A 25270-nucleotide genomic window follows, 5' to 3' on the forward strand; every position below is an offset into this window, starting at 1 on the left:
TTTTAGTCGTTACTCATAATTTTCAACATCTAAAATACTTTCCAGAATCATTCTCGTGTTGTTGAAATTATCGGGATCTCCCAAACACCGCCATCTAAGTTTAATGTTTCAATTATCGAAATACGTCATTCTGTTTCTTTGCCTAATCTGTTTAAAACCGTGGAAACCACCTGTTGAGCAGAGGCGCCGATAATTACTCGACAAACGTAACGTGCCCGCTTTTAGCAGGGCGTTGTTCCAAAAATAAACAACTTCGCGACGGACTCGTGATCTCGTTTAATATTTTTAAAACAGAATCTGCATTATCTGAATAAAAAAAAAAGAATGAAGAAATTTTCAACAAATGAAACAATCTGAGTCAGATAGCTTCTTACCTGGTAGAGTCCTGTCGACCGATACCTCCGGCGATACTACTACTTTGAGTGCTGACCCTGATGAGAGTGACATTCCTTGGTAAATTAGGAAGTGTTGAGCTTTTTTGGCCCAGAAGAAGAGATTCCGTTGCGTTGTCTAGCAATTCCTTCACTTTATGTCCCTCCGTTCCTTTCTGTTGTTCCTCTTCCTCCTCTTCTTCGATAGTACCCGGAAGCCGAAAGAGTTTCGACGATTCATCCATCATCCTTTCTTTTCTTCAAGAAGAAAATCGCTCTAATTTCGACATTGCGGCAGCATTCTCTTTCTTTCTTCCTTTCTAGATTTGTTAAAATCGATTTTCACGTTAACCATCTCATTTCGATCTTCTTGATGGTTTCTTCAATTTTGTGGTATGCTATGTGGCCTGGTTGTCCGTCTCTTTATTATTTTTTTTGGTTGCTAATTGAAATGCAATGATTCCGATTTGATCTTAGAGATGAAATGTCGATTATTCAGCATCGCTCGATCTTCGTAGGTTCTGGACCTTTGGGGTTCCTGTGTAAATAAGAAATTGCATTTGACAATTGAGAATTTTTTATACATTACATTACGCTAATTGACAAGCACCTTGTTACGTATGTGTGATCAGCATATTACGTAAGTAATAATCCGAGTAAGCGAAAGAAGCGTTTTCTTGCTATTATAAAATTATGGATGTTGCAATCAATAAGTTTGTCAATATGACGCAACATACGATTGAGAATTTTCAATCGTAAAAGAAGCAATCAGTTAGCAATTACCGGAATAATTTTGCGTCAGCAACGAAACGACATAAAATCTATTTCTAAATTGATGATTTTACTTCCAAGTCATTCATAAAAAATGAAGACTATGTATTATAAATGTGTCTTGTAAAGATTTCTATACAGTATGGAAATATTATCAATTTAATTGCACTAGCAATGTTGTAAGACAATGGGTTCTTTTACATTACATTATGTTTTAATTATATAAATAAAATATCTCATTACTTGACTTTGCAATTTTTCTACATTAAGCTTCTTCAATCCTTAATTAATTCTTTCCAGCATGTTTTTATTGATACATATATTGATACATTGATAGAAGTGATATTGACATTGTTTATATCATTTTGGAAAAATATTTTACAATTATATTAAATTTAAATTCTAATAAAATTTCTATTCTAATGGAATCCCTTCAAGTATTATCAATTTTTCTTCAAATAAAAAAACGTAGAATGACTGAATGCATCTGTTGATAAGACAAGTTTTGGAATATATTGTAGATACATATTTGAGACTATATTGAATTTTATATATTTTAATATATTAGTAGACATTTCAAATATATTCTAATATTCTCTCCCTCTCTCTCTCTCTCCCTCTCTCTCGTGTATTGTCACTATGTTTATAATTTTCTACAGCGTTGGTTAATATAGGTACACAATATATTACATAATGTACGTAGTAATGTCGTTCTTCCCACACATTTCCTAAAGAATAAAATGGCATACCTTTAAAGGTAATTGTAGCTTTTCCGCGCTTTTCCAGTTCACAACGAGCGCACGTATGCGTGTCACGCTTACGACTGTTTTAAATTCACCCATGTTCGTTCGCTCTCTCGGGTCACATGAGATCTCGCCATAGCGTTTATCTCTTTACAGCGCGCAGGCGGTGGTAGTACGCACGCCTTAATCATCGTACATGCATAAAGCCCACATTAAACAATCTAGTATAAAAAAGGGGGCAAATACTTGTGTAAACTTACTACTACGCATACACGTCCACTTTTGTATTTAGTAATTCGTAGCTATACTCGTAAAATTCTATATAGATTTATAAATATACTAGATTTAATAAATCTAAAAAAAGCACTAATATAAGAAATAAATTTGAGATATTTCGATAAAGTTACTTGAAAAATTATCAAAATGTCAGGATATATTCTATTTATAACTGTAAAGACATTAAATTATAAATAGAATCATAACTCTCTGCGTTAGAAAACTTGTAAGGATCTGAGTAAACTTGGTGTTATGTTGTCACATATTTATAAAATGTATTTATTAATTTGTGTGCGCGGACAATAAAGCACAAGCTATTACGTATCGTTTTTAATGCACATTAATATATTTGATCTATATATTATTATTTAATTAGAATGTGTCTATAATTAGTATATGTTTCTCAATATAATACGTCTATGTTAATAATGTTTTCATCTATACTGTGAGTTTAATACTATAATATTGCAATTTAACACATACACACACACACACACACACACACATTTGTAAATAAAATTCTAATATCAAATCTCACAGAGTGTATAAAATGGACTTAATATCATGAACCTAATACGGCGTGACGGCACTTCTCCGCTTTCCGCACGTTTCCTGCTGCGCCGGAAACCCAACGGGCACGCGAGGACATATAAAAGCCTCTATTAACCCTATATAGATATTTGCGGATCCATATATCCTCTGCGCTCGCGTGTCGAATCAACTTGAATTTCAAACACGAAATCAAGCGAAGCACTAGTGTTATTTTCTAATTAATGTAAAAAATTTTCTCAACTGATATGCGGTAAATTTGTTTCGCTGTTGCTCATAGATATTAGATTTTCCTTTGTTCATTTAAAGTTTTCCAATAAGAGAAGTAATTCTCTATATTGGAAAGATGGAAGAAAACAGTTGCTTTAGAATCTTTGAAACGATTGTTTTTCGAAAAGTTACCAAATATTGGCGTACAGTGTGAAAATACTTTACTGCGTCTTTGATGTTTAATTTATTTAAAAAATATAATAATCAATAGTAATATGAAATCCTTTACAAACATAATGGAAAACTGAAAAACAGTATCCCCACACTTTTCTGGAATACGAAATCATTATTGCAATACACTTTAAGGTAATGTTTTAAATGTATTATCATAAATAAGAGAATCGAGATAAAATCTGCGTATCGTATATTGAATATTCTAAGCAATTGTAATCTCTATATCTTCAAAAATATCGTTCACATTCCGCTTCACCTTGTACGTTTCTCGCTTTGAAACATTCTGTTTACATTGTCATTTACATACCTCTACGAATTTCGCGCATGCTTATGACGATTCACCTCCAAACTGAATTATCAAACACTTTTCCTCTTTCTTTTCTTATTGGTGCTTCGGCGTGTTTTCAGAAAATCCTTATGCATCACTGTGGAGATGCTGCATATCACGTTTACATGGGCATTTCACGGCGAGAAAAATACGTACGACACCGATGACAAAGCGTTTCGCGAAACTGCGAGCTAACTCGCATTGACGAAAAGACGCATCAACGGGCTTTTTGAGTGACGTCAGTCGTTCACAGCCGTTTCATCTCCCACCCTTCTCGTTTTCTCTCTCATTTCATCTTATCCCTCTCTTTCGTGCCACCTCCTACTGGCTTATGAGATCGAGAATCGACGCGAAAGTTCCGTATCTTCACGGTCGAATCCGTGATATCATCCGCGTCTTCTTCACAGTATCTAACAGCTGCGTTTACACACGCTCGAAACATGTGCGAGATATGTGCATTCTCCATACTTATTTCACGATTCTTTTCAATCTCTTTATCAAAGTTTGGATTATTGACGTTAACGCACTCTATATATGCAATTGATTGTAATCCTATATGTATAATTTGCGCAACAGCATACACATATAGGTGATGGTGACGATGGAATATGATAATGTATGCAGGATCCAATAACTTTATATGTATCGTATGATATACATAAATAATTTTAAATGTTAAAAATGACTACTTAATGTTACTGTAATTAATTATTCTTGAATTGATAATAAAGAGCAACTTGCCAGGACGTAGATATAAGATGAAAATTAGCACAGTCGATTTAATATTATTATAATTCAGTATACTTGTACCCAACAGTAAATTACATTAGACAGTGTTAAATAAATTTAATATTCAGTTTTTAATTCATATAGCTTTGAGCTCAGTATAACTTTAACTTTAAATACTTCTATATGAAAATCTTACGTGTTCACTATCTTATATATTTTTTATAATGTTCACCGATTAAAAGCTCTTGTTCTAAGACTTTTGCATTCTTTTTTGCTAAAAGGAACATTATTAAATTGTACGATCAAAGTTATCGGGTCGTGTCTGATTTGGAATGCACATAATACACGAATATAGTATCAATGATTTGAACGGTGTGAAATATTTTAAATATAAATATACGTTTAATTGTTGTATTTCGTATTTAAGTAAAAATATATCGTGTGCATGTGCGTGAATGCATTGAGATTTTTTTTAGAATGAAAATATTGAAGAGAATTAGAAAAAAAGTTCGAAAGAATTCCATAACTTTTAGTTTAAGTAAATGTTATACGTGAACGTAAGATACAGTTTGAAGGTTACGGGAGTAACGTAGCGTCCCGATGACACTGGCCGTCGTCTAGAATGACATTTAAGAATGGATCATGTTAAGAATGAAAAAAGCATATCACCTTGCAAATGGCAAATTGCGGACAGCCTGTCTGTCCTCGGTTTGATATGCAGATTCTTTAGTGTTGCTGCACCACGAATCGTGATTCATGATTCGCGGAAATTTGTCATGATGTGCATTAAATCTTGCAAATAAAGAGCGATCGAATAGTGAAATTATATAAACATGCATTATGCAGTTTCGAATTTAACTTCGAACTTAAATGTTGCAGCAATATATTCATAAATGTCCAGCGTGTATTAAAAATCAGCAGAACGTAAATACAAATTGCCTGATGTAACAAATGAAGAAAATATTCAACTCATTGGTGTTAGCGTAGTTTTGTTATTATTATTCTGTAGATCCATTCTCTCACAGTCACGCAAAGTTCACCATAAGATGACATATTTTTACATTGAGAAAACGCTTAAAATGAGCCAAATTTATCGGTGAAGGTTATCTAAATTGTCCTAACTAGGGCACAAAGACGTCACGCAGTGCATTCGTGCGCCTTAAGTTCTTCTAACTACGCAGCATCCGGGCTTTGACGATTAAAGACCGACCACGTAAAGTGTTCGCTGTCCTTGTATTCAATATAATGTTTCATAATCCATATAATCAATTATTATCCCGACTATAATACAACAATTATACTCCAATTTAGACAATTCTGATTGAATTCCCTCGAATAATCAAAATGAAAATTATATTTAAACAAAAAAGTTTTTAATTTTGATATTTACTTTTACATCTCTTAGAAAATATTACATATTTGTAATCTTTGGTAAATTATTGTTATAAAATTCTTCTCGAATTTATAGTCTAACGCTATATTATACGTTAATATCACTTAATTTTCAAACTGTATATAAAATTTATAAAACAACTATAATTTTTTAGAAATATTTTAATTACTAATATGACAATTATTGTAATAAGAAGATTATTATAGAATCAAAATTTTTGAACGCACTATAAATATAAAGATTCGTTTATAACATAGCAAATTAATTATTATAATTATTTTCAATATTAAAATACTAATAATAAATATATTTTTAATTATTTCTATTGTTCATTGATGACTTCAAACACAACAGTTAAAGTTAAAAAAATATTATCATTATAAAAATTAAAATTTTGCACGATTAAATCCAAAGTGAATAAGTTTAGAATAATGCAAAATTAACGAGAAAGAAAATTTTTCGATAGTTGTCTTCTGTAGAATATACAAAAAGCTGATTGATGTTGGCTAGGCGAAGAATTGATGATGAGAGTCATAGAAGAGGGATGAATTTAATGCCGGGAAGTGCCCTCATTATCGCACCAGTCAATCTCTTAATCTTGTCGCGCGTTTAACGCGTTCATCACGTATGTCACATATAACACTACATAAGCTACAGCGGTGTTTCGTGAAAATTTTTTCGCGTGTATTCAAATTAATTATCCAATTCACTTTCTGGCTAAGTAAAAGCATTGTTATTCCTATTAGTCTACTTTTCACGAAAATGAAATTAATAAATTGCAAATTTAGTAAAATACGTCCTCAATGGACGAACTTAAACAGACAATTTTTCTTCTTATCACTACAATTTATATAATATTACAACATTGCCGTTGTATTCTATTTCCATTTTATATACTTAAACTAAAAATATTACTTTTTAATCACACACATACGTATACACGTGCGCACACACACATAATGCCACCACTCAATGTCTTTTTGAATTTAGCAAGTGTAAATAGCTTTAGTCTAAAAAATTTTGTTAACTTGCATTTGAAAGAAACGTGTATTTAAAAAAAATACTTTAAATAGTGACAGTTATTATTATTAGTTTACTTTGTATATACGTAAAAGTGTATAGGTACGCATACAAATATGACATACGTGCATGAATAAAGAAAGGTAATAACACTGCTCATTTCAAACTTCTTCTTTCTTATTACCAATATAATGTAGACAAATGTTGTTTAGATACAAAATTTTTATAATTTTGAAGAGAAAGCATTACAGTGACAATTTTTTTTTTAGTAGAAGACATTTAAAGTGTGGAACAATAAAACTCGTAAACCAGAGTATTTTTAATATTTCAAAGTTTTGATAACTTTACAAGGATTAATACTTAGGTACCTTATATCTTCTGGATTAACAGAAATATTTTTAAGCTTTATCTTTTATTTTTGAAAACAGGCTATACGTAGATAAGACTTGTTAGATCAATCGTCATAAAAAGTCGCCACATTAACATAACAGATAACTGGATATGTACGTAAATTTAAAGAGATAAAATAAAAAAGATGCGTGCAATTTCTAAAAATTAAAAAGAAAATAGATTTTTTTATATATACTTTTCTTATACGTGTCTTCATTTTATCTTATTTAAGATATGTTAAAATTCAAACCAACTCTTTAAAGAAAATATATCACTTTTAATTTACTTTTTATACATTTTAGGAACAATGTGTGCCACGAGAGCCACTGATGGTACATGGTATGATAATTGTATGTATGTATAATTATAAATAATGACACTACAATAGTATATTTCATGATGACGTTTGTGTTTATAATTAAAATATCAAACTAAATAAAAAATCCAGCAGAGGTTATCAGTGGTGGCAAGGAATGTGCTAAATAGACAAAAATATAAAAATATTGTGAATAAAGATTACCAAATATTGTTTGAAGACTTTACCGTTCGAGTGATATAGTGATACTTACAAAATATCAAATAAAGATTTTATTGGGATTGCTGGAGTGAGAAAGAGCTACTTATTCGTCTCTTTTTCTCTTTTTGCTTTCGTATTTTTGCAAGTTTTTAAATATTTGCGATTGTCCTATTATCATAAATCTCTCATCTTATATGTGTATACAGGGTGAGTCTTTCCATATTCGACAAAATTTTTGAGAAGGTAGAACGGATCGAGGTGAACGGAAAAGTCCTGTACCATTTTGCAATTTTCGTAATAGTTAACGAGTAATTAATTATTAAACATCGTTGTCTTAGGCTGGCCTACCGCCCAATTCGAGCGCGTGGCAAGATGTGACCGCCCGGCGATCGATATTGCTATGTGCACATCTCACCACGCGCTCAAATTGGGCGGTAGACCGGCCTAAGACAACGATTTTTAATAATTAATTACTCGTTAACTATTACGAAAATTGCAAAATGGTACAGGACTTTTCCGTTCATCTCGATCCGTTCTACCTTCTCAAAAATTTTGTCGGATATGGAAAGACTCACCCTGTATAAAATACAGGTGTATATATGGCGTATATACACTTGTATATGTATATTTGTATATTTATGTATACATACACATATTTAACCATGTATAATAGTATTTTAATCTCTGTCTAGAATACATTCTTAATTTATTTCCATGTGTGTACAATTATAAACTGTAATTCTGTGTATACAGTGTACATAGACTGTATGTATTATGAACAGAGAACAAAGACACTTAGTTCTTGTAACACTTACCTATGTTTGCTCAGTTAAGGATATATTTTGAGAATTATTAGGATCAATGATTAATGCTTCCTCGTTCGTAATAAAATTTGTCTTCTTGGAAACCTCCTCGATCTTGTGGTCGTCACTAGACACACTGGACTTTCTAGGCATAATAGGATATTCTGAAGAATTCGCAATATTTCTTTGTCTGTTTGAGAAAATTGAAATAGAATTAAATCGCGTATTAGGCACAAAATGTTTAAATTATATAACACAAAATATTTAGGATATCCATTATTTTTTAACACATACATATAAATGTATATTATACAATATGCACACAGGATACAAAATAGAATATGTACAATTTTTTGTCTACCTAATATCCGCATTACTTCTGGAGAATGACCTCTTTAAGTCGCTATCTTGAGCTTCCTCTACTACAGATTTGGATCTCGATCTCACTTCTTCGTTTCTTTTCAAGTGCAACTTCGTCTTTAATCCATTTCTATCTTCCTCCCCATTCCTGTTTTTCTTATCTAAAGATATGTTAATATTCTCCAAAGCACGATCGTAATCCTCTGGATTTTTTGAAGTTTTAATATCATATTCCTGCTTTGTTACCTAAAAATATAAACAAAAATATTGATATAACTTTTATTATTACATTGTTAATATTTTAACTTATTATTGTTATTACGTACGTTTGTAAACATAAACATTTATTATAATATCGTATTTAATTATTATTTGTCTGCTTATAATAAGTTTTAAAATTTTAAATAATGTGGTAGCTGTATTTATTTGTCTCACAAGAGAGACCTTATTAAAGTATGAAAATATTAAAAGGGAATCTCTTTGCTAATCATTTTTTACAAAAAGTTTATAATTACAATAGTAAAATATTTTGCACATTACATCTGTCTATTTACGTCATTTTAACTAATGATCACCTCATTTTGCGCGGAAGAGGAAGACAGTGATACGTCAGGATGCATATTGATGCTCTCTTGTCCGCGCGAATCATCTGACTTGGTGATGATCACTGGTATTGGATTGAGAGGGGTTGTCGACATCGTCGCTGGCATTTGCATATGTAACTCGCCAGTTGAAGCTCTCAGACTCGACTCAGAGGTCATCGTTAAAGAACTGCTACTGTATGTTTCATGATATTCCGGGAACGTATTTGAGCTAAGACGTTCTATAAAAGACATTGCCAATTAAGAGCTAGAAATTAACATGATTAATTCGCAACAATTAGAAACATACGGCGAAAGGGAAGAGAGATCGATAGATAGGTAGGCAAGGATAAATAGATAAGCATGCAGAAGGCAAGGAGAAAAATTATTCGGCTATATATTCTTTCACGAATGCTTCACAAATGCTATATTAAAAATAAAAATAACAAAGTAGGAGAAAATAATAAGTGTAATTAGTGAACAAATCAAAAGTAATAACATTTTTACCGGTTTTTATGCGATGCATCGCCCGAATGCGATCGAGATCAGCAGCGGAACAAAGTGGGGTGTCTACTTCGTAAGTATTGTTGAAAAGAGTATAATTGACCTCGTACTCGCCAGTCTCCTTGCGGAAAGTAATGATTGGCTGAAATCGGTGACCCCATAAAATCTCCGATGGCAAATACGAGCTTCTCGCCTGTGTCGTCATACCAGTGGATTCGATCACTCCTATCGGTGTTAATAATTGTTATCATGTAATACAATCAAGTTAAAGATTTCAAATGTCTATTGTCAAACTGCCAACAAGACGTGACAACGTTCTTACCTTCCAGTATTACGACAATTTCGAATCGCTCGCGCAACATATCGCTAGCCGATACTTTGTACAGCGGTGAGTACCGGTCGATTTTATGAACAATTGTGGTCGGCCAGATGAAGAAAATCTTATCCTCCTCTCCGTCACCTCCCACTTTTAGTTCCGTCTGGAAAAACGGCAGTAATTCACCTTCCTTAGTAACCTAAAGCATATATAAGTACATCAACAACCACGATATAGGCACTATTCATTTCTTCTTCACGTGTAGGGATATATAACATTAGACTTTACCTTTCTCCTGATCATCTGAGCACGAACGTGAGCCTCGATGATGTGACTCTTGCGCATATCGCCAACGCGAAACATTAGGCAGGGCTGATCGTCTCGTTGGCAGATGATAGCATTACGCGAAAAGAGCAGGGTCTGCGTGCGCTTTTTAGGACGTGACAGTTTGGCGAAGACGATGCCAACCATGAACGCTTGCAGGATCACTCCAGTCATCGATTGAATACACAGGGTGAAAATTGCCTCCGGACATTCGTCCGTTATATGTTTCGCCCCATATCTACATCATTAATTTATATTTTAATCGGAATGTGTAATACTATTGGCAGTTTGACAATAACATAATTTCTAATTACATTACATTAAGAAGATATAAGAAACAAGAATATATACAAGGAGAAAAAGATTGAAATCGTGATGATAATTTTGACGGAGAGAAAACGGAAGAAAAAGATGCAAAGTAGTATAACAGTAATTAATATCTAGTTATATTATAACAATATATAGTAATGACAATAATACAGACACATAAAAAATTATTATAATGATATCTACCCAATTGTGTGCTGCGTTTCGACGGAGAACAGGAAGCAGCTCGCAAAGTTGCGTATATCCACGACGCAGGGGGTGAAAGTCTCATTATTATAATTCTGGGGCTCAAGATCGCCATGACTATACGCGATCAACCACCATATAAGTGCAAACCCTAGCCAAGATAATAGAAAGTTCATGGAGAACACCAAGAGCGTCCATCGCCATTGCGCATCAACCAATGTTGTGAAAATGTCCTGCAAAGGAATCATTTTTGTTATGGTAATTGTGTGGCAAAATAGCGTGTATCTATGACAGTTATTAAAACAGTTACAATACAAACGAGATATAATTATGCAAGAAGCTTTTAATTTCTTCGACTGGTTACATTTTATTAATAGAACATATATAAATAATTGAACATTTTGATAAATTGTATTTAGTTAATTGCAGTTACATTGTTTTCTTAATATTTGGTCAATGAATTATTAATTATCTACGGTTAATTGAAATAGTAAAAAACTTGGTTTAAACATATATTTAGTTAATAAGATAAAAGGACTTAAAGAATTTTAATTTGCTTTGAAACAATAAAACTTATACTTTATTTTATTGTACAAAGCTCGAATTTGTTTGGGTTAATATGTCTCTCTCTTTATTTCAATGTGTCAAGAATATTCACCTGAAGATACCGCCGACGTCGTTTGGCGACATTTCCCTGAACAATGTTACAGTCGCCGTGTTTAAAAACAACTCTTTTGCGGACTCTTCTGGAGCTAAATTTGGTTTGGCGATATCTTAAAAAGAAATTTAAGAAATTAATTTACAAACTCTTAATCTTTCATTCGTGCAAATTCGGACTGTAAATAAATAGATTAGTTATTTCAAAAATAATTTTTAACAATTCTAGAATTTTAGTCAGTGAAACTGCAACGTACGGTTTACACATTTTATTACGTAATCTCGTCGTTTCACAGAAATCTGTGGATTAAAGACCTTGAAAATTTACAGGTTGAGATTTTAGCAACGATACTCATCGAAAAGATCCATCTCTTTGAACTCTCGTAAATTTGTAATTGTACTTACTATTCGACACAACTAGTGAGATTTATTGACTTAAAAAAATTTGAATAACGTTCTATTTTAAATAAGTTAATAAAGAATATACAAGAAGAAGATAGAAACTAAAATAACGTAAATTCTCACAAGCTGACTTTTCCATGCATGTGTGTGTGTTTGAAAAAAAAAAACTTTAAAGTATGTATGACGTTCACAAATATTCGTGATGCCAAAAAGCGCGTGGTACAAAGCCGCCGGCGATCTATTTGCGTCACGGGTCAATATGTCAGGGTTGAAAGTTGCGCGAAATCACGCGAATTTAGAACGCCATTGACCAGACAACGGCTATTTTGTTTGAAACTAAATGATGAACGATTAATTCGAGATCTCGCGTCAAAATTATATAATCGTGAAATTAATCTCTTCCAATAATTTTATATTACCCTGAATATACGCGTGATGATGTAATATGCGTAATGATATGTGAAAAAGGTGGAAAAGAAGAAAGAACATATGATTGTTGAGTAAATTATTGTAATTAATATAATGTCACTTTTATATAAAGTAGATAAATAAATAATTATATAAATCATTTTACTATAAAATAAATTACCGAGAAGAAAATATAATCAGCATTATACAGATTAATAATTAAAAGTTCCCGCATGTATGCGAATGCATGCACGATGTGCGCGAGTGCGTACACGCATAATAATTTTTCAATAAAAAGAATAATAATAAATAAATGCTATCGAATAAAAGAAAAATGTCAAATTAGAAACGTGACTCGCTTGACACAATCTTCCAACGAGATTCTCTTCGACGCTAATGCTGCTAAGCTTCTTGCCGTAAATTGCTATAATCGTGAACACTTTCTCGGCTCGATGAAACGTGGGCGATCATTTCGAAACGAGAAATACTTCTCGCATACAGTCTTAACGAAATATCTGCTATTTAAAATCCACTATTCAGAAATTCCGTGGTTACTGGGTATCGTGATATAATGTTCTTTTGGTGTGAAGAGATCGTCATTGTAACACGTGTACCTAATATTTCAGATCATCAGGAAATATTTACTTTACGAAAGTGTCCTTTATAAAAGTGCAACAGCACTTTTCAACGGTATTTCACGTACAATGATTAACTATAACTTTGTTGAGGAGAAATCGGTTTCAAATTAAGAGAATTAAGAAAATTTTCCAGTAAAATAGCATCGAAGCATTTTATATGTATAAATATATGCAGTTGATATGATCTAAATGTATAATTCGCATTACATGCGAAACAGGGAGAAAAGATAAGAAGAAAAGAGAGACTTATTGAGAGTGATTACTTGAGCAATTCTTCGCGCCAGGCCGCTTCGCCGGAAGTCGTCGCTTTGACAACCATCATAGACACTTGTGAGATCGCCCGTCGCAGTCCCGATAACCTGCCCGTCTCACATAGATAATAAATCTTCTCAGGATCCGACGAACGACGTCGTTCTAAATTCGTTATTTCCATTTCTTTGCGATCGGCACAAGATCGATGAATTTTAATATCCGCCGCTCATTTAACTCATTTTTCTCTATCCTTTGTATCATGAAAGTAAGTAATTGTTTCATTTCGCCGAATAAATCTATTGAATAAAATTGAGAGAGACAAAAACTGTACAGTATAATATAACTCGCTAAAATAAAAATATATTTACCTATTACTTTACTAGAAATATTATATTATACAGCGTAATTCAATTTCTTTTCGATAGATTTTTCAATGAATTCCAATAAAGTTTTTCTAAAAAAAATTTTTTTAAGTTAATTTATAAGTCTATCTAGTTATAAGTTATTGAAAAACTTTGTAGGAAAAATTGTTTCAATAATAATATAAAATTTTTGCCTATATCTGTGGTAATTGTAATCGATAAATAGGTATTATAAAAATGTATCGTGTCTTTTTCATCAATTTAGCTAAGATAATAATGACTGTCGGGCATAAAGAACAAAATTTACAACACGTTTTCTGACAAGCCATTGTCAAAATATTATCTTTAACTCGGAAGAATAAAGAGCTCGTCGAACATTATTCGCATACCAGTTAATAGCTGAAGAATTTTCTAAACAATGTTAATACTAGTACCTATATATTTGCCGTAATTTTCCTAGCACTGGTCTTAAGATTTTTTACACCTCTTTTAAAACGAAGGTTATCGTGTCGGAAATGGAAATAGACTTAGGTCACTCGTAGACGCAAACTAATTGTAAATACAAAAGGAACAATACCACGGAGTTGTTGGTAAAACGTTTTGACAAATGTATAATGTTATTGGATGGAATACTTTTAGAATAGAACACAATGCACAGATGAACTATTTCAATTGAAATATATATTATATGTCGACCATTTCTGCATTTACCATTGATAATAAATTTACAAATTGCATATCTAACTGACATTCTCGACTGTCATATGAGATTTTGCTGAATAAATCAAATATATTTACATATTACGATAATAATAATAATGAATAATCCTTCGTTCTCATATCAGCGATGAACAGATGCAGCTATATAACATTATCGAAATAGAAGTTCGCTATTTATTTCGAAAGAATTGATTTACGAAGCTTTTTGATTAAATAATTTTTTCTTCAGTTTAATGAGTTTTGGAGCATTTTTTTTTAAACATTGTGTATTGTTTTGGTATAGAATGTATATTTTTGGTGTACTTTTACACTAAATTGATTACCGAGATCAGATACAAACACGGCTAATCAAGATCGTTGGTTAAAGAATCGAGGCCGACCGAATACTGCAAATGTAATTTCGGTACTTGGCGAGTTTCTCTTTGTCTGTTTGGCACGATCTGTGGAATTTGTTGAACCGTCACAAAGAGGGGAATCAATGATGCTAAACTTTTCATTATGAAAATAATACAAATGGACGATTACAAGATATACTCAAATATTAAAATGTAAGTCAAATGACAACATTGTAATTTTGGGATTCGTGATTCAAACAACATTAATTAAAAAGAAAGAAATTAATTTAAGAGCTCAACTCGTCGTTCTCTTAAAAGATAAGTTTATTACTGCAATTTTAGGTATAATCTTTACTTTCATTAAGGTAGAGAAAGATTTCTGATAACTGTCCAATGACAGTAATTATAGTAACAATATATCGCTGCTTTCAGAGTCTCGTAAAAGCGCACATTATATTGCGGATTTTACATCGTTCTGCCTATTTTCGTGACACTGTTAGGAAATATGTAACGTTGAGTGAGATGAATATCATAAGCATTCTGCACATGAAGAGAATCGACTTTATAATCCGTTTAGTACCGTCGGAGTTTTAGATATCTCTTTATAAATACAACTTTATATAAATACCTTAGTTTGATAATTTTCTTGATAGCTATTTTATCCAATTCTCTCGAATAATCCCGATTTTAATATACAGCCGACGTATATTATTACCTTCTATTGTATGGAAAATAACATTAACAAGCAAACGCGGTTTAACTGGTCATCGTGACGAAGTTCTTTGCAACATTTATCGTACACGGAAGCGATAAGCTTCTTTCTATCGACACGAGCTTATGTAACGCATGCATATTTATACAAGGTTATGACTATTGTTTCGAAGAATTGTTTCAAACGATACGCACAAAAGTTAAATGAAATTTTTTGTAACTCGTAATAATATTTTATTATATTAGTGTTTCTTGTTTTTATACTAATCATAATTAAAATAGAAATACATACATACAATACAGTAAAATTATTATGTATATACATTATACATATATCATGCATTTTATTAATTAAGAATATAAAAATCAAATGTTGTAAACCTGTAATAAATATTAATATTGATATGTTTTAAATTTAATTAAAAGCCAAAAATCTTGTTTTCCAACTATAATTTTATTATTAATTTGTGGAATTATTCTGAAATTATTTTAGCAGTACTATACATTCGCATTTTCGTTGTATTATTTATAAAAGAATGTAACATAATGTCACAAACAAATCGACAAAAGATGATAAAAAACCGTTATAAATCTGTCAGTCTTAATCGATTGATTACATGTATGTACATATTAATTATTTACTATTTAGAACACTTTGTGAATAATTGACTTATTAACGAATATTTTTTAAATTATAATAAAATTCTCTTATGTACTTACATCAGTAAGTAATTAAGACAAAGTTTCATGGTATTATTATGCAATCTGTGACTGTTTAATAGCGTTCTTTGAGTTCTAAACAGTGCAACAGTGGTCAGTCAACTAACCTACACTGCATATTGCCGTCTAAAACATTCTTGCGATAAGCGAAAATGAGTTAATGTTATAATTGCAACTCATTATGGCTGTCATTTTACTAAACTGCAGGGTTGGGAAAGTTACTTTATAAAAGTATCTAGTTACAGTTACAAGTTACCAATTCTGAAAAGTAACACGTTACATTACTTTGCAGTTACTTTCCTGCAATGAAAATAAAAATATCAAATCTGCATTTTAATTGTAAAGCGTTGATAAAGGCGTTTATGCGTAAATGCAAGGCCTGATGCAATCTGTGGAGGTTTAAAGAATATATAAAGGAACTATTAATGTACCTATTAAATTAGTTACTTGTTATCGAAAAAATGTAACTGAGTTAAGTTACAGTTGCAGACGGAGAGAAAGTAACGAAGTTACGTTAGAGTTACAAAAAAAAAGTAATTGTAACTGTAACTTCGTTACACGTAACGAGTTACTTCCCAACCCTGCTAAACTTATAGTGGTTGTCTGATATTTTCAATGCAACAATTCGATTTATTTTATCAGATTCATTTTTAAATGATGACATTTCTTACCTATTTAATAGAGGACCCGATTCGCCTTTAAAGCTGATCCTATTGAAGGTTCTTCTTTTAAATGTACTTAAAATATTTCCCCTCTTCCGATTGACTGTTTCACCTATCTCTTCCGCAGAATCTTCGCCGCATAATTTTACTGCAACTGCAGCCGCCGGCATTGACGTGTGCACCAATAATTCGCCTAAAGGCACAGTATGGGAAACTGTGATAGTCGAGGGTTCTTCCTCGTGATCCTTGTCCATTTTTACTTGTTACCCTTATTTAAATTTGTTTTTAATCCATTTCTGGGACATTATTTGATTAGATAATTGATTTACATTAGATCAAATTTTAATTAAAATTCACAATTTTTTAAATAAAGACGAAGAGTATAAATGACAAATTGTTCCATTTCGATTACCTTTTATAAAATCTAAATTTTTTAATTTATATATTATAAAATTATTTAATGGTGGTAAAGAAACGTTTGTTCATTACCATTAAATAAATTTTACGATTAATATTTAAGATATTTAGGAATTTTTTAATTATTTCATTTTAATGATTTTAGAGTATGAAAAAGATTTCTTTTTGTCGAAGATTATAAAATTGTATTAACATGACATTAAAAAAGTTTTATATTGTTTTATTTTTAATTATCGTGTTTTAGATAAAAAAATTTGCAATAGATTCAACAGACGTGATTTGCTAAGAAACTCGAAACCTCAAGACTCGCGTGGGTTTAAAGATCAGACGTTGTTCTTCGTATTCAGATTTATTTGATTTTCTTGAATTGATGGCGAACATGTTTTAACAATTTCGAAGGATCTTAAATAGTTTCCTCTGAGGAAATATAATGTACAGTTTATTCTTGGGCTTAATACTTTACTTACTTTATAGGGACACTTGTTGCTCATGTATATTTATACATTCTAGATTCCCTTAATTTTTCACCATGTCCTCCAATTGCGAAAATATAATTTGAATAGTATTTTATTCAAAAATTCAAATATTTTACACTAGTTATATTATCATGCGTATTATACATATAAAAAAATATTTAACTTTTTACTTGTATAATTTACTTATATTTATTCTCGATTTTTATGTTAATTGCAACTTACTTTCTTCTTTGATTTATTCAATGTGGTAGTTTTTATATATAGAACAATTAATTAATTCTCTTTTGCCGAACGATGAGCGATCTTATCAATCCAATCTCACTACTATGCATTTAGCTTTGGTCACACACTAACTCACTCGATATGCCGTCACTCCACGAGGATAGATATTTAATTATAACTAATAGCTCCTCGAACACAGCTTACGGTGTAATCACAAATTGAAATCTATGATAGCGCAGCGATGGCAAGAATCGATCCACAGATTGTTCGGGAATTCGTGGCCGTCATTTTGCGCGTTCGACCGAGGCTCCGCCGAGATTGCGGCAAAGCGCGATCGCAAGAATCGCCAAGCGAAAATAAATCGCGCGAGTGCGCGTGGGCGCGCGTGAGCGTGAGTGCGTACAAACGTATGCACGTCATCATGAAAGAGGAACGTGACATGACGTCTGTGTGACCACGCTGCGCGGGATATAAGATTGCGCCGCGGTTTCATCAACTTTGATTTTGTCGATTCCGGCACGGCGATAAATTCATGTCAATGCGCAATTTGCGAAAATCCCGACAACTATGGCAGCTTGATATGAGAACGGTTTTCGATAGTATTTCAAGTGGCAATCGAAAGTCAGTGTCGCTATAACTAATTATTCTCTGAATTGAACGTTGAAATTAATTTGTTAATCTAAGAAAACTGAGGGTGTTTTCTTCGCCAGTGATTAATTGAAATAAAAACGTAATGGGAAAAATTATTCGACGTATCTGGCAATACTTTATTGAACTTTATTGAAGGAATTACACTTTTGTGTAATTTCTTTAATAAAGTATTGAGATAATAGTTAATCTAAAACATTATTACTATATAATTTAATGTACGCTGCAGAGACGTTCGTCAAATACGTTATCTTGAACATTTTTTTTAACGTGACGTAGAGAAATGTTAAAACTATTTTTTTTAGGAAAAGATTTTGGGGAAATAATATCTATGTTCTAATTTTCATTCTTATGTAACATTTCCGTTGATAATTCTATTGAAAAAAAAAATTGTTAAGCTGTGATAAGTCAGTTAAATAATAAATATAATTGTTAACAATTATTCTTTGCCTCAAGCTGCTCTTAATATATTTTTTCTATGCCATATATTCTATTAGTTTCGACGTTTTCAATGAACTTTGCACCTCCGTCAGCGAATAAATCATAGAAGACAGGTGTGGTTAATTAGCCCGGGAATTAAATTTAAATTGCAAAGAAGAGAAACAGCAACGGAAAGGTGAGTAGTCTCGTAAGCATCTATTTTGGTCCTCGTTTGGAAAGCACTCAAAAACTGAACAATGTTTCTCGTATAAAGAATATGCGATGCATAATAGTAAGCTAATTGAGACTTATGAAATAACTAAAATTTTACAAAATGTGTAAGCCTAAATAGAAAAATTATATATTAAAATTAATTACCAAAGAAATTAATTACCAAATGAATTAATTTCTGAAATTTAATCTACTATATATAAGCGTTTCCGTTAGCTGAATTATATTACATTTATTTACTTTACTATTTGATTACAAAAGCTTATCAACCCTAACATTATTCATGTGCGATGAAATACCTCAGTCTTAGAAACCCACTAAATCTACAGAGTAAAAATTTTTTCTTTCACAATTAAAGAGGAACCTGTGTACTTATTTTTATGCGGGAGATATACAGAATACCGTCAACTTTTAATCCTGTATTAAAGAGAGAAATAAAAACTGAGGTACAATGATGTAAAAAGAATCGCGCGAATAATGCGGGGTAAATTTACAGTTGAATTTCCAATTAAATAACACAATATCATATACGTATTGTACGCATCTATATACATAATTACATATTTATATCTCGAGTTATATTTACATGAATTGAAAGTAATTTCTCTAGAACCTTATATACAGTCTATGTATGTACAAAGTACTCTTGCAGCAACCGCAATTGTTTTAATCCGAATCAGGGTGTCCAGCAAACTCAATGAAAAAACAAGTAACTTTCAAGTAAGACCCCTATCTAAAACTAAACAATATATGGTAACACGCCAATGTCGGTCACAAGGCAAGATGTAGGTAGCCCAACTTGCAAAACTTAAATCTTTCCACGTATACGATAAACTGCGTTATGTCCGGAAAAGAAATCGGCGCGTAGTACTAATGTGGAAAGAAACGGTATATAGATTCACGATTTTCAGAAAGATTTAAGATTTGCAAGTTGGGCTACCTACATCTTGCCTTGTGACCCACATTGGCGTGTTACCATGTATTGTTTAGTCAATGAAAAAAATTCCCCGACTTTTTCAGGCTTTCCAGGAGCCGGAATTAATTTCCTCCCCCCCCCCCCCCGACCGTTTAGTGTAATTCTTTTCAAGATGCATAATTTGCGTGCATCTGTATGGTAAATCAAGTAAACGTTAAATGACGAAGTCCTTGGAAATATTTTTCACGGGAAACAAAAGTCCGGAATTCAGAAAGATAAAAATTTAAATTAAAGCAATTATACCATCTATGTATAACAGTGTGTATTTTTTTTTAAACTTTAAATTATTCAGAAAAATGTGAAACGATGTAAAAAAATCCAGACAAATCGTAAAATTCCCCGACATTTCCAGGTTTCTAAAATTCCCTGACAGTTTCCCGGTTTTCCAGATTTTCCCCGACCACTGGACACCCTGCGAATTGTTCGACTACTGGTTTTATATGCTACGAGGGTGTATTCTGTCGGACTGCCTCTCTCGCGCGATTCATAACGACACGTTCGCGCTATTTTGTCAGCTTCCGGCACCGCAGTTCCATCGCCAGGAACGCCCTCATGTTAGGATCTTGCACCTTCTCGAGGATGGTCCTCTGCAGATCCACGTCGGATCTCTCCATCGCGCTACTCAATCTCTCCGCGTATCTAATCCACACGCAATTTGCGCAGCCCGACATGCAGCAATTGGTCGGCTCCGCCAGGTCGTCGATCGAATCCTCTCTGGCGCGATCGACCCGTTCCTCGTCGTCTTTCCGCGTCGACGAGTTCCGCCGACAACAACACAGCCTTTTGGCAACAAACAGTCTCGATCGAAGCGTGGTGGAACTCATTTGTTTCGGCTCTCTGGGCAAGACGCATGCTAGTGCAAAACGTTTTCAGGATAATTAGATCAACGGAAAGAGAACGTACGCGCAATACGAATCAGCTGTTCGGCTGCGACTTGAATAAATTCACGAGAGTCTCGTCTAACCTTGTTTGGACGTTCCGGGCGTTCGAGCCATAGACCTCGCATAGATCGACGGAAAAGCTGCTTCATCAGCGCCACCGCGTGGAAATAGACGTGGGGAGAGAAAGAAACTTCTAGGAATTTCCCATGCTGCCAACTTGATTTTTGTTTGCAAGCTGTGTTTTCGATCATTAGTTGAAGGGTTGAAGGGCCTCACAGATTTAGGTTAAGGACACGGTGCCTGCACGCCCGTTTTCCGCGTACAATTGTGCACACAATTATGCTTGGCATTTCGTATCTCGCGCGTTTTTCCAACCTGACGCCTGCCCGGCGCATGCTCGTGTCACCTAACCTCGGCGCGACCGATCTCCCAGCTCGGAGCACGCAGACTTCGCCGCCCGATTTCTGCCGTCGGCGTCACGAGCGACGCTCCTCGTACCTTCGTTTCTACGTGGAGACGCGCGAAACGGGCGCGCCTTCGTCGGGATCTAAGGTGAGGCGACTTAACCGAAGCTGTCGTTTGTAAACAAGCTGTTGACGCGGCCCACGTGCGAGGCGCGGATTGACGCGGCGAGGGAGGGACGACGGGACGCGAGATGGGCCGCAAGATACCGGGGAAGAAGCACCGGGGTGTCAAGGATCCCGAGAAGCAGCGCGCGAGGCGCCTGGCGGAGTGAGTTGCACAGTAAAGAATACGAGAGCCCCAGCGCGATGGGGCCTTAAATGATAATTACTGAGCCGGCAGCGGATTTTAGGTTAGAGTCGCGCACGAACGCGGCGCCGAGAAACGTGGACGAGCAGGCGGTCCCGAAGAGCCTGGAGCGCGTGATTAGATTGAAGGAGGAGGCCGCGAGGACCGGCGCAGGCGTCACGAAGAGGAGACGGCGGAGAAAGAATGCGCTCATCTGCGTGGGGCAGCAGCGCGGGCCGGATCGCCCGCGAGCGAAGCCGGAGAAGGTCACGCCGGTGTTCCGGCAGCGGCCGGGCGAGTCCGGTCACGACTTCATGCACAGGGTGTCCAGGGACACGCACAACTTTCTCAAGGAAGTAGCGTTCGAGAAGAAGTACGACGTCCAGGTCGAACGGGACCCCGGCACCGGGGAGATTCAGGGTCTGACGAAGCGCAAGCGCGACGGGGACGACGCGGAGGCGCCGCAGGCGAAGCACAAGAATATCGGTAGGAAAAAGCGGGCGGCCGCGGCTACGTTGACGAGGCACGACAAGCGCAAGCTGAAGCTGCGCTTGAAGAGGGAAAAGGCGCTGGAGAACCGCGACGAGTTCGAGAGGTTGCAAGACAGGGTCGGCTTCGGCGAAGTCGCCCACGAACCTCCCAGACTGAAGATCAAGTCGAAGAAAATGGACGGGGATAGGAAGCCGAAGGATCTATTGTTGAACTCGTTACTGGAAGGTCCTAGAGAGGCTTCATCCGCTGCCAAGGTGATCGGTCGTTCGGCAAAGAGGAAATACCTATCCGAAGCGGAGAGGAGAAGAATAGAGACGCGACAGAACGAAGCTATTGAAGCCTACCGACAATTGAAGTCTCAGCGATCGGCTAATAGAAGCTGCTAGGGTATGTTCAAGTTACACGAAGACAATAAATTGTTTCAATAAAGCGTATATTTCATTTTCTTTTTTTTCTTATTTATTTTTCAGATTTTCTTGTTACGATTATGTTGAATGTGGAGGAGAGGGAGGGAGAAAACTGTTACAACGAAATTAATTGAAGTGTCTTGAAGTCGGATAACGTCTCGATGCTATATTTACATCTCTTAATTATTATATTATTATTATATTATGTTACATCTCTTAATTATAATTTCTCTGTCGAAGGGCATAAGCGTTTTATAGAATCCAGGTTTCTCGCTGAAAGTGGGAGCGATAAAATTTCTAGTTGACGCGTTTAACCCGTGGTCCAGACGAAGGGCTCGAGCCTCTCTTCTACCGGCAACAGATTGTTGAGCGTCTCGAGGCTCTCGAGGGTTTGATTGAGCAGCGAGTGGCACCGTGTGAGCTGCCGGCTGAGCTCGTGCACCTTGTTCATCTGCTCCGCGAACCTGGCGAATCGCTTCTGTCGATCCACGGCGTGATTCAGCGCCTTGCTAAACTCCACCTCCATGCCGGTGCACAAGGCGGCCTGCTCGGCCGCTATTATCTGCGCGTTCGTGTTTAGGTGATGCTGATAGCGTGCGCACAGATTGAACAGACCGACGGGATCGAGCCTCTCCAGGACCTCTGGGTCGCGCACGCCCGGCGGTAGGTTCAGGGTGCCGCGCATGATCGGCAGGAACATCGGGATGCTCTGTAGCTTGACTATGTCGGGGTCCTTGTCCGCTGTAGGGTCCGCTTGAGCTGGCTTCACCACCACGATACTGTGTGCCTTGTTGTCCGACGTGTTGATCTTCCTGTGACTGTTAACAGATGGAAAGGGATTGAATCGGTATAATGTTACGGTTTAGGATCGTAAAATACATTTTGAAAACTGTGATTTCCCTACCGAGACAGAAATATTATCTAAAGTATCTCGTGGCAAACTTTCTCTTTATACAAAGTATAGATACAAAATGTTGCAGTTTATGGAAGGGTATTGCTATCATCTTAACGTGTACTCTCGTTTCATTGGAAATGTCTGACGAGTTTGAAAATTGGCGACGCGACCCAATGATACCCACTTGTGATTTGTCATGCCTAGGCCGTTTTTTCGCCTGGAAATTTCGCCAGCCGCGATACTCTTCCCTCTGTAGAGCTGCGACTGTTTGTTCGTCATCTTCGGCGAGTCCCCGATAGGTCGATTCACGGTGTAGGAGATGTAGGGGAGGTCGGAGTCGGAACAGATGCTGGCGCCTGGACTGGTGCACCTTGGCGGAGTGTCCTCTGGCACTCTCTCGCGACTCGGAACGCTCTTGCCACGTCTGAGCTGACTCGCCCTTGTCTTCCCACTGTTGGCACTCTGGTTAGTATTTTGGGAGCTTTGCTCGGACCCCATTTTCAGACCTTCCGTGGCCCGCGGAGCTTCGGGGAACAAAAGTGCCCGTAGAGAACCAGCTTACAGTATACTTAGCGATATTTTGTGTTTTCTGATCATCCTCGTGGAGCGACAAGCTTCATATGTTTTACTGAGGTATGTGAGAGTTGGGAAAATTGATATATATTTGTATAAAACCACACTTTTGCGGAATATCACAGTACACCTAATGTATTTATGATATATCTTGTATCACATGATGCTATATCCCCAAGTTACTTCTGCAGATTTTACGAAAGTATTGGCGACCCCCTTTAGTATTGTTTACGTCTTCTCGTAACACGTTGTTATTGTATCCAATGCATTGAATTTAATAACGAAGAACTTTTACATGCGTACACTGCACAAAAAATTTTTAACTTACGCTTGATTCACGCTAATTTGTTGCTATTTAATATTTTTATACATTTTATGGGTGTTTTACGTATGTATTGTTTATGTACGCATCCGAATTACTTTTATCTCGTGTCTCATGATTGACCTGTTCTTGTTTTACGAAAACGTTGCTTCGAACGTCAATCAACGTCACTTTTCTATCGATCATTAACTGTGCAAAGGTGTAGTTAAGGGATTCGGGTGGTCGCAGACGTCGCAGTGCGACACTTCTGCCATCTCGAATAAGCACGTGGAAGATTCACGCTGCATTCGATGTCCAATGTACGACATTTGTTATATCCAATAGGAGAATTCGTTTTCTAGGGACTCCAACGGAGTCGCTAGAAAATCAACTTTCCCATTGGATATCAGATGCCGTACGTACGCTGCGTTTGAAAACCTCACCTGAGTGTCTTAGGCGGGTATTCATAGTCCGTTCTTATATTTAAGATCATCTTAAGTATACTCTTAATGTATTTATAACCAATCACAGAGCCGTATTAGCTTCTAAAGTCCCAGTCTACAATAGATGATTTAAGCTCTAAGCTTTAAGAAATTGGCCAATCACGGTCAAGTACGAGTAGAATACACGACTGTGATTAGTCAATTTCTTAAGGCTTAGGGTTTAAATCTCTATTGTAGACTGGGACTAAGTCCCAGTCTACAATAGATGATTTAAGCACAGTATAACCAGTATGCCCACTCTCTGTCGGCACCTTTGATCTGGGCGTTCTCAATTTTCCG

General features: G+C 35.2%; 4 protein-coding genes across 22 annotated transcripts; 1 reads left to right on the forward strand and 3 right to left on the reverse strand.

The window, feature by feature from the left end:
• Positions 1-800: 800 nt before the first annotated feature.
• LOC105566407 (G protein-activated inward rectifier potassium channel 3-like) lies at positions 801-18550 on the reverse strand. 17 transcript variants are annotated; one of them, XM_012020383.1, is made up of 13 exons: positions 17915-18550; positions 17684-17750; positions 16809-17095; positions 11591-11705; positions 10933-11165; positions 10384-10657; positions 10102-10258; positions 9783-10004; positions 9270-9517; positions 8696-8940; positions 8347-8524; positions 1892-2106; positions 801-909 (listed from the first exon to the last, which is right to left on the reverse strand). In XM_012020383.1, the coding sequence occupies exons 3-11, from the start codon at positions 17051-17053 to the stop codon at positions 8347-8349; spliced, it is 1917 nt and encodes a 638-aa protein (XP_011875773.1). In that variant the 5' UTR covers positions 17054-17095; positions 17684-17750; positions 17915-18550; the 3' UTR covers positions 801-909; positions 1892-2106. The 17 variants fall into 17 exon arrangements, with proteins under 17 accessions (XP_011875773.1, XP_011875774.1, XP_011875768.1 ...); XM_012020384.1 differs by having other exon boundaries at positions 8347-8479; positions 10102-10294; positions 17915-18548; XM_012020378.1 differs by having other exon boundaries at positions 10102-10294; positions 16809-17067; positions 17915-18547.
• A 1607-nt stretch (positions 18551-20157) lies between these two features.
• LOC105566410 lies at positions 20158-21227 on the reverse strand. 2 transcript variants are annotated; one of them, XM_012020396.1, is made up of 2 exons: positions 21154-21227; positions 20158-21042 (listed from the first exon to the last, which is right to left on the reverse strand). In XM_012020396.1, the coding sequence occupies exons 1-2, from the start codon at positions 21182-21184 to the stop codon at positions 20693-20695; spliced, it is 381 nt and encodes a 126-aa protein (XP_011875786.1). In that variant the 5' UTR covers positions 21185-21227; the 3' UTR covers positions 20158-20692. The 2 variants fall into 2 exon arrangements, with proteins under 2 accessions (XP_011875786.1, XP_011875785.1); XM_012020395.1 differs by having other exon boundaries at positions 21138-21218.
• A 183-nt stretch (positions 21228-21410) lies between these two features.
• LOC105566412 (coiled-coil domain-containing protein 137) lies at positions 21411-22817 on the forward strand. Its single transcript, XM_012020399.1, has 3 exons — positions 21411-21802; positions 21885-22699; positions 22783-22817. Exons 1-2 carry the CDS (start codon positions 21726-21728, stop codon positions 22696-22698), a joined length of 891 nt encoding a protein of 296 aa, XP_011875789.1. The 5' UTR covers positions 21411-21725; the 3' UTR covers position 22699; positions 22783-22817.
• Positions 22818-22845: 28 nt separating this feature from the next.
• Positions 22846-24731, reverse strand: LOC105566411 (loss of heterozygosity 12 chromosomal region 1 protein homolog). 2 transcript variants are annotated; one of them, XM_012020397.1, is made up of 3 exons: positions 24608-24731; positions 23799-24138; positions 22846-23537 (listed from the first exon to the last, which is right to left on the reverse strand). In XM_012020397.1, exons 1-3 carry the CDS (start codon positions 24693-24695, stop codon positions 23030-23032), a joined length of 936 nt encoding a protein of 311 aa, XP_011875787.1. In that variant the 5' UTR covers positions 24696-24731; the 3' UTR covers positions 22846-23029. The 2 variants fall into 2 exon arrangements, with proteins under 2 accessions (XP_011875787.1, XP_011875788.1); XM_012020398.1 differs by having other exon boundaries at positions 24516-24692.
• Between the last annotated feature and the right edge of the window lie 539 nt (positions 24732-25270).

Source organism: Vollenhovia emeryi, unplaced genomic scaffold (genome assembly GCF_000949405.1).
Source record: "Vollenhovia emeryi isolate VEMERY1.0 unplaced genomic scaffold, V.emery_V1.0 DF939145.1, whole genome shotgun sequence".
NCBI lineage: Eukaryota > Metazoa > Arthropoda > Insecta > Hymenoptera > Formicidae > Vollenhovia > Vollenhovia emeryi.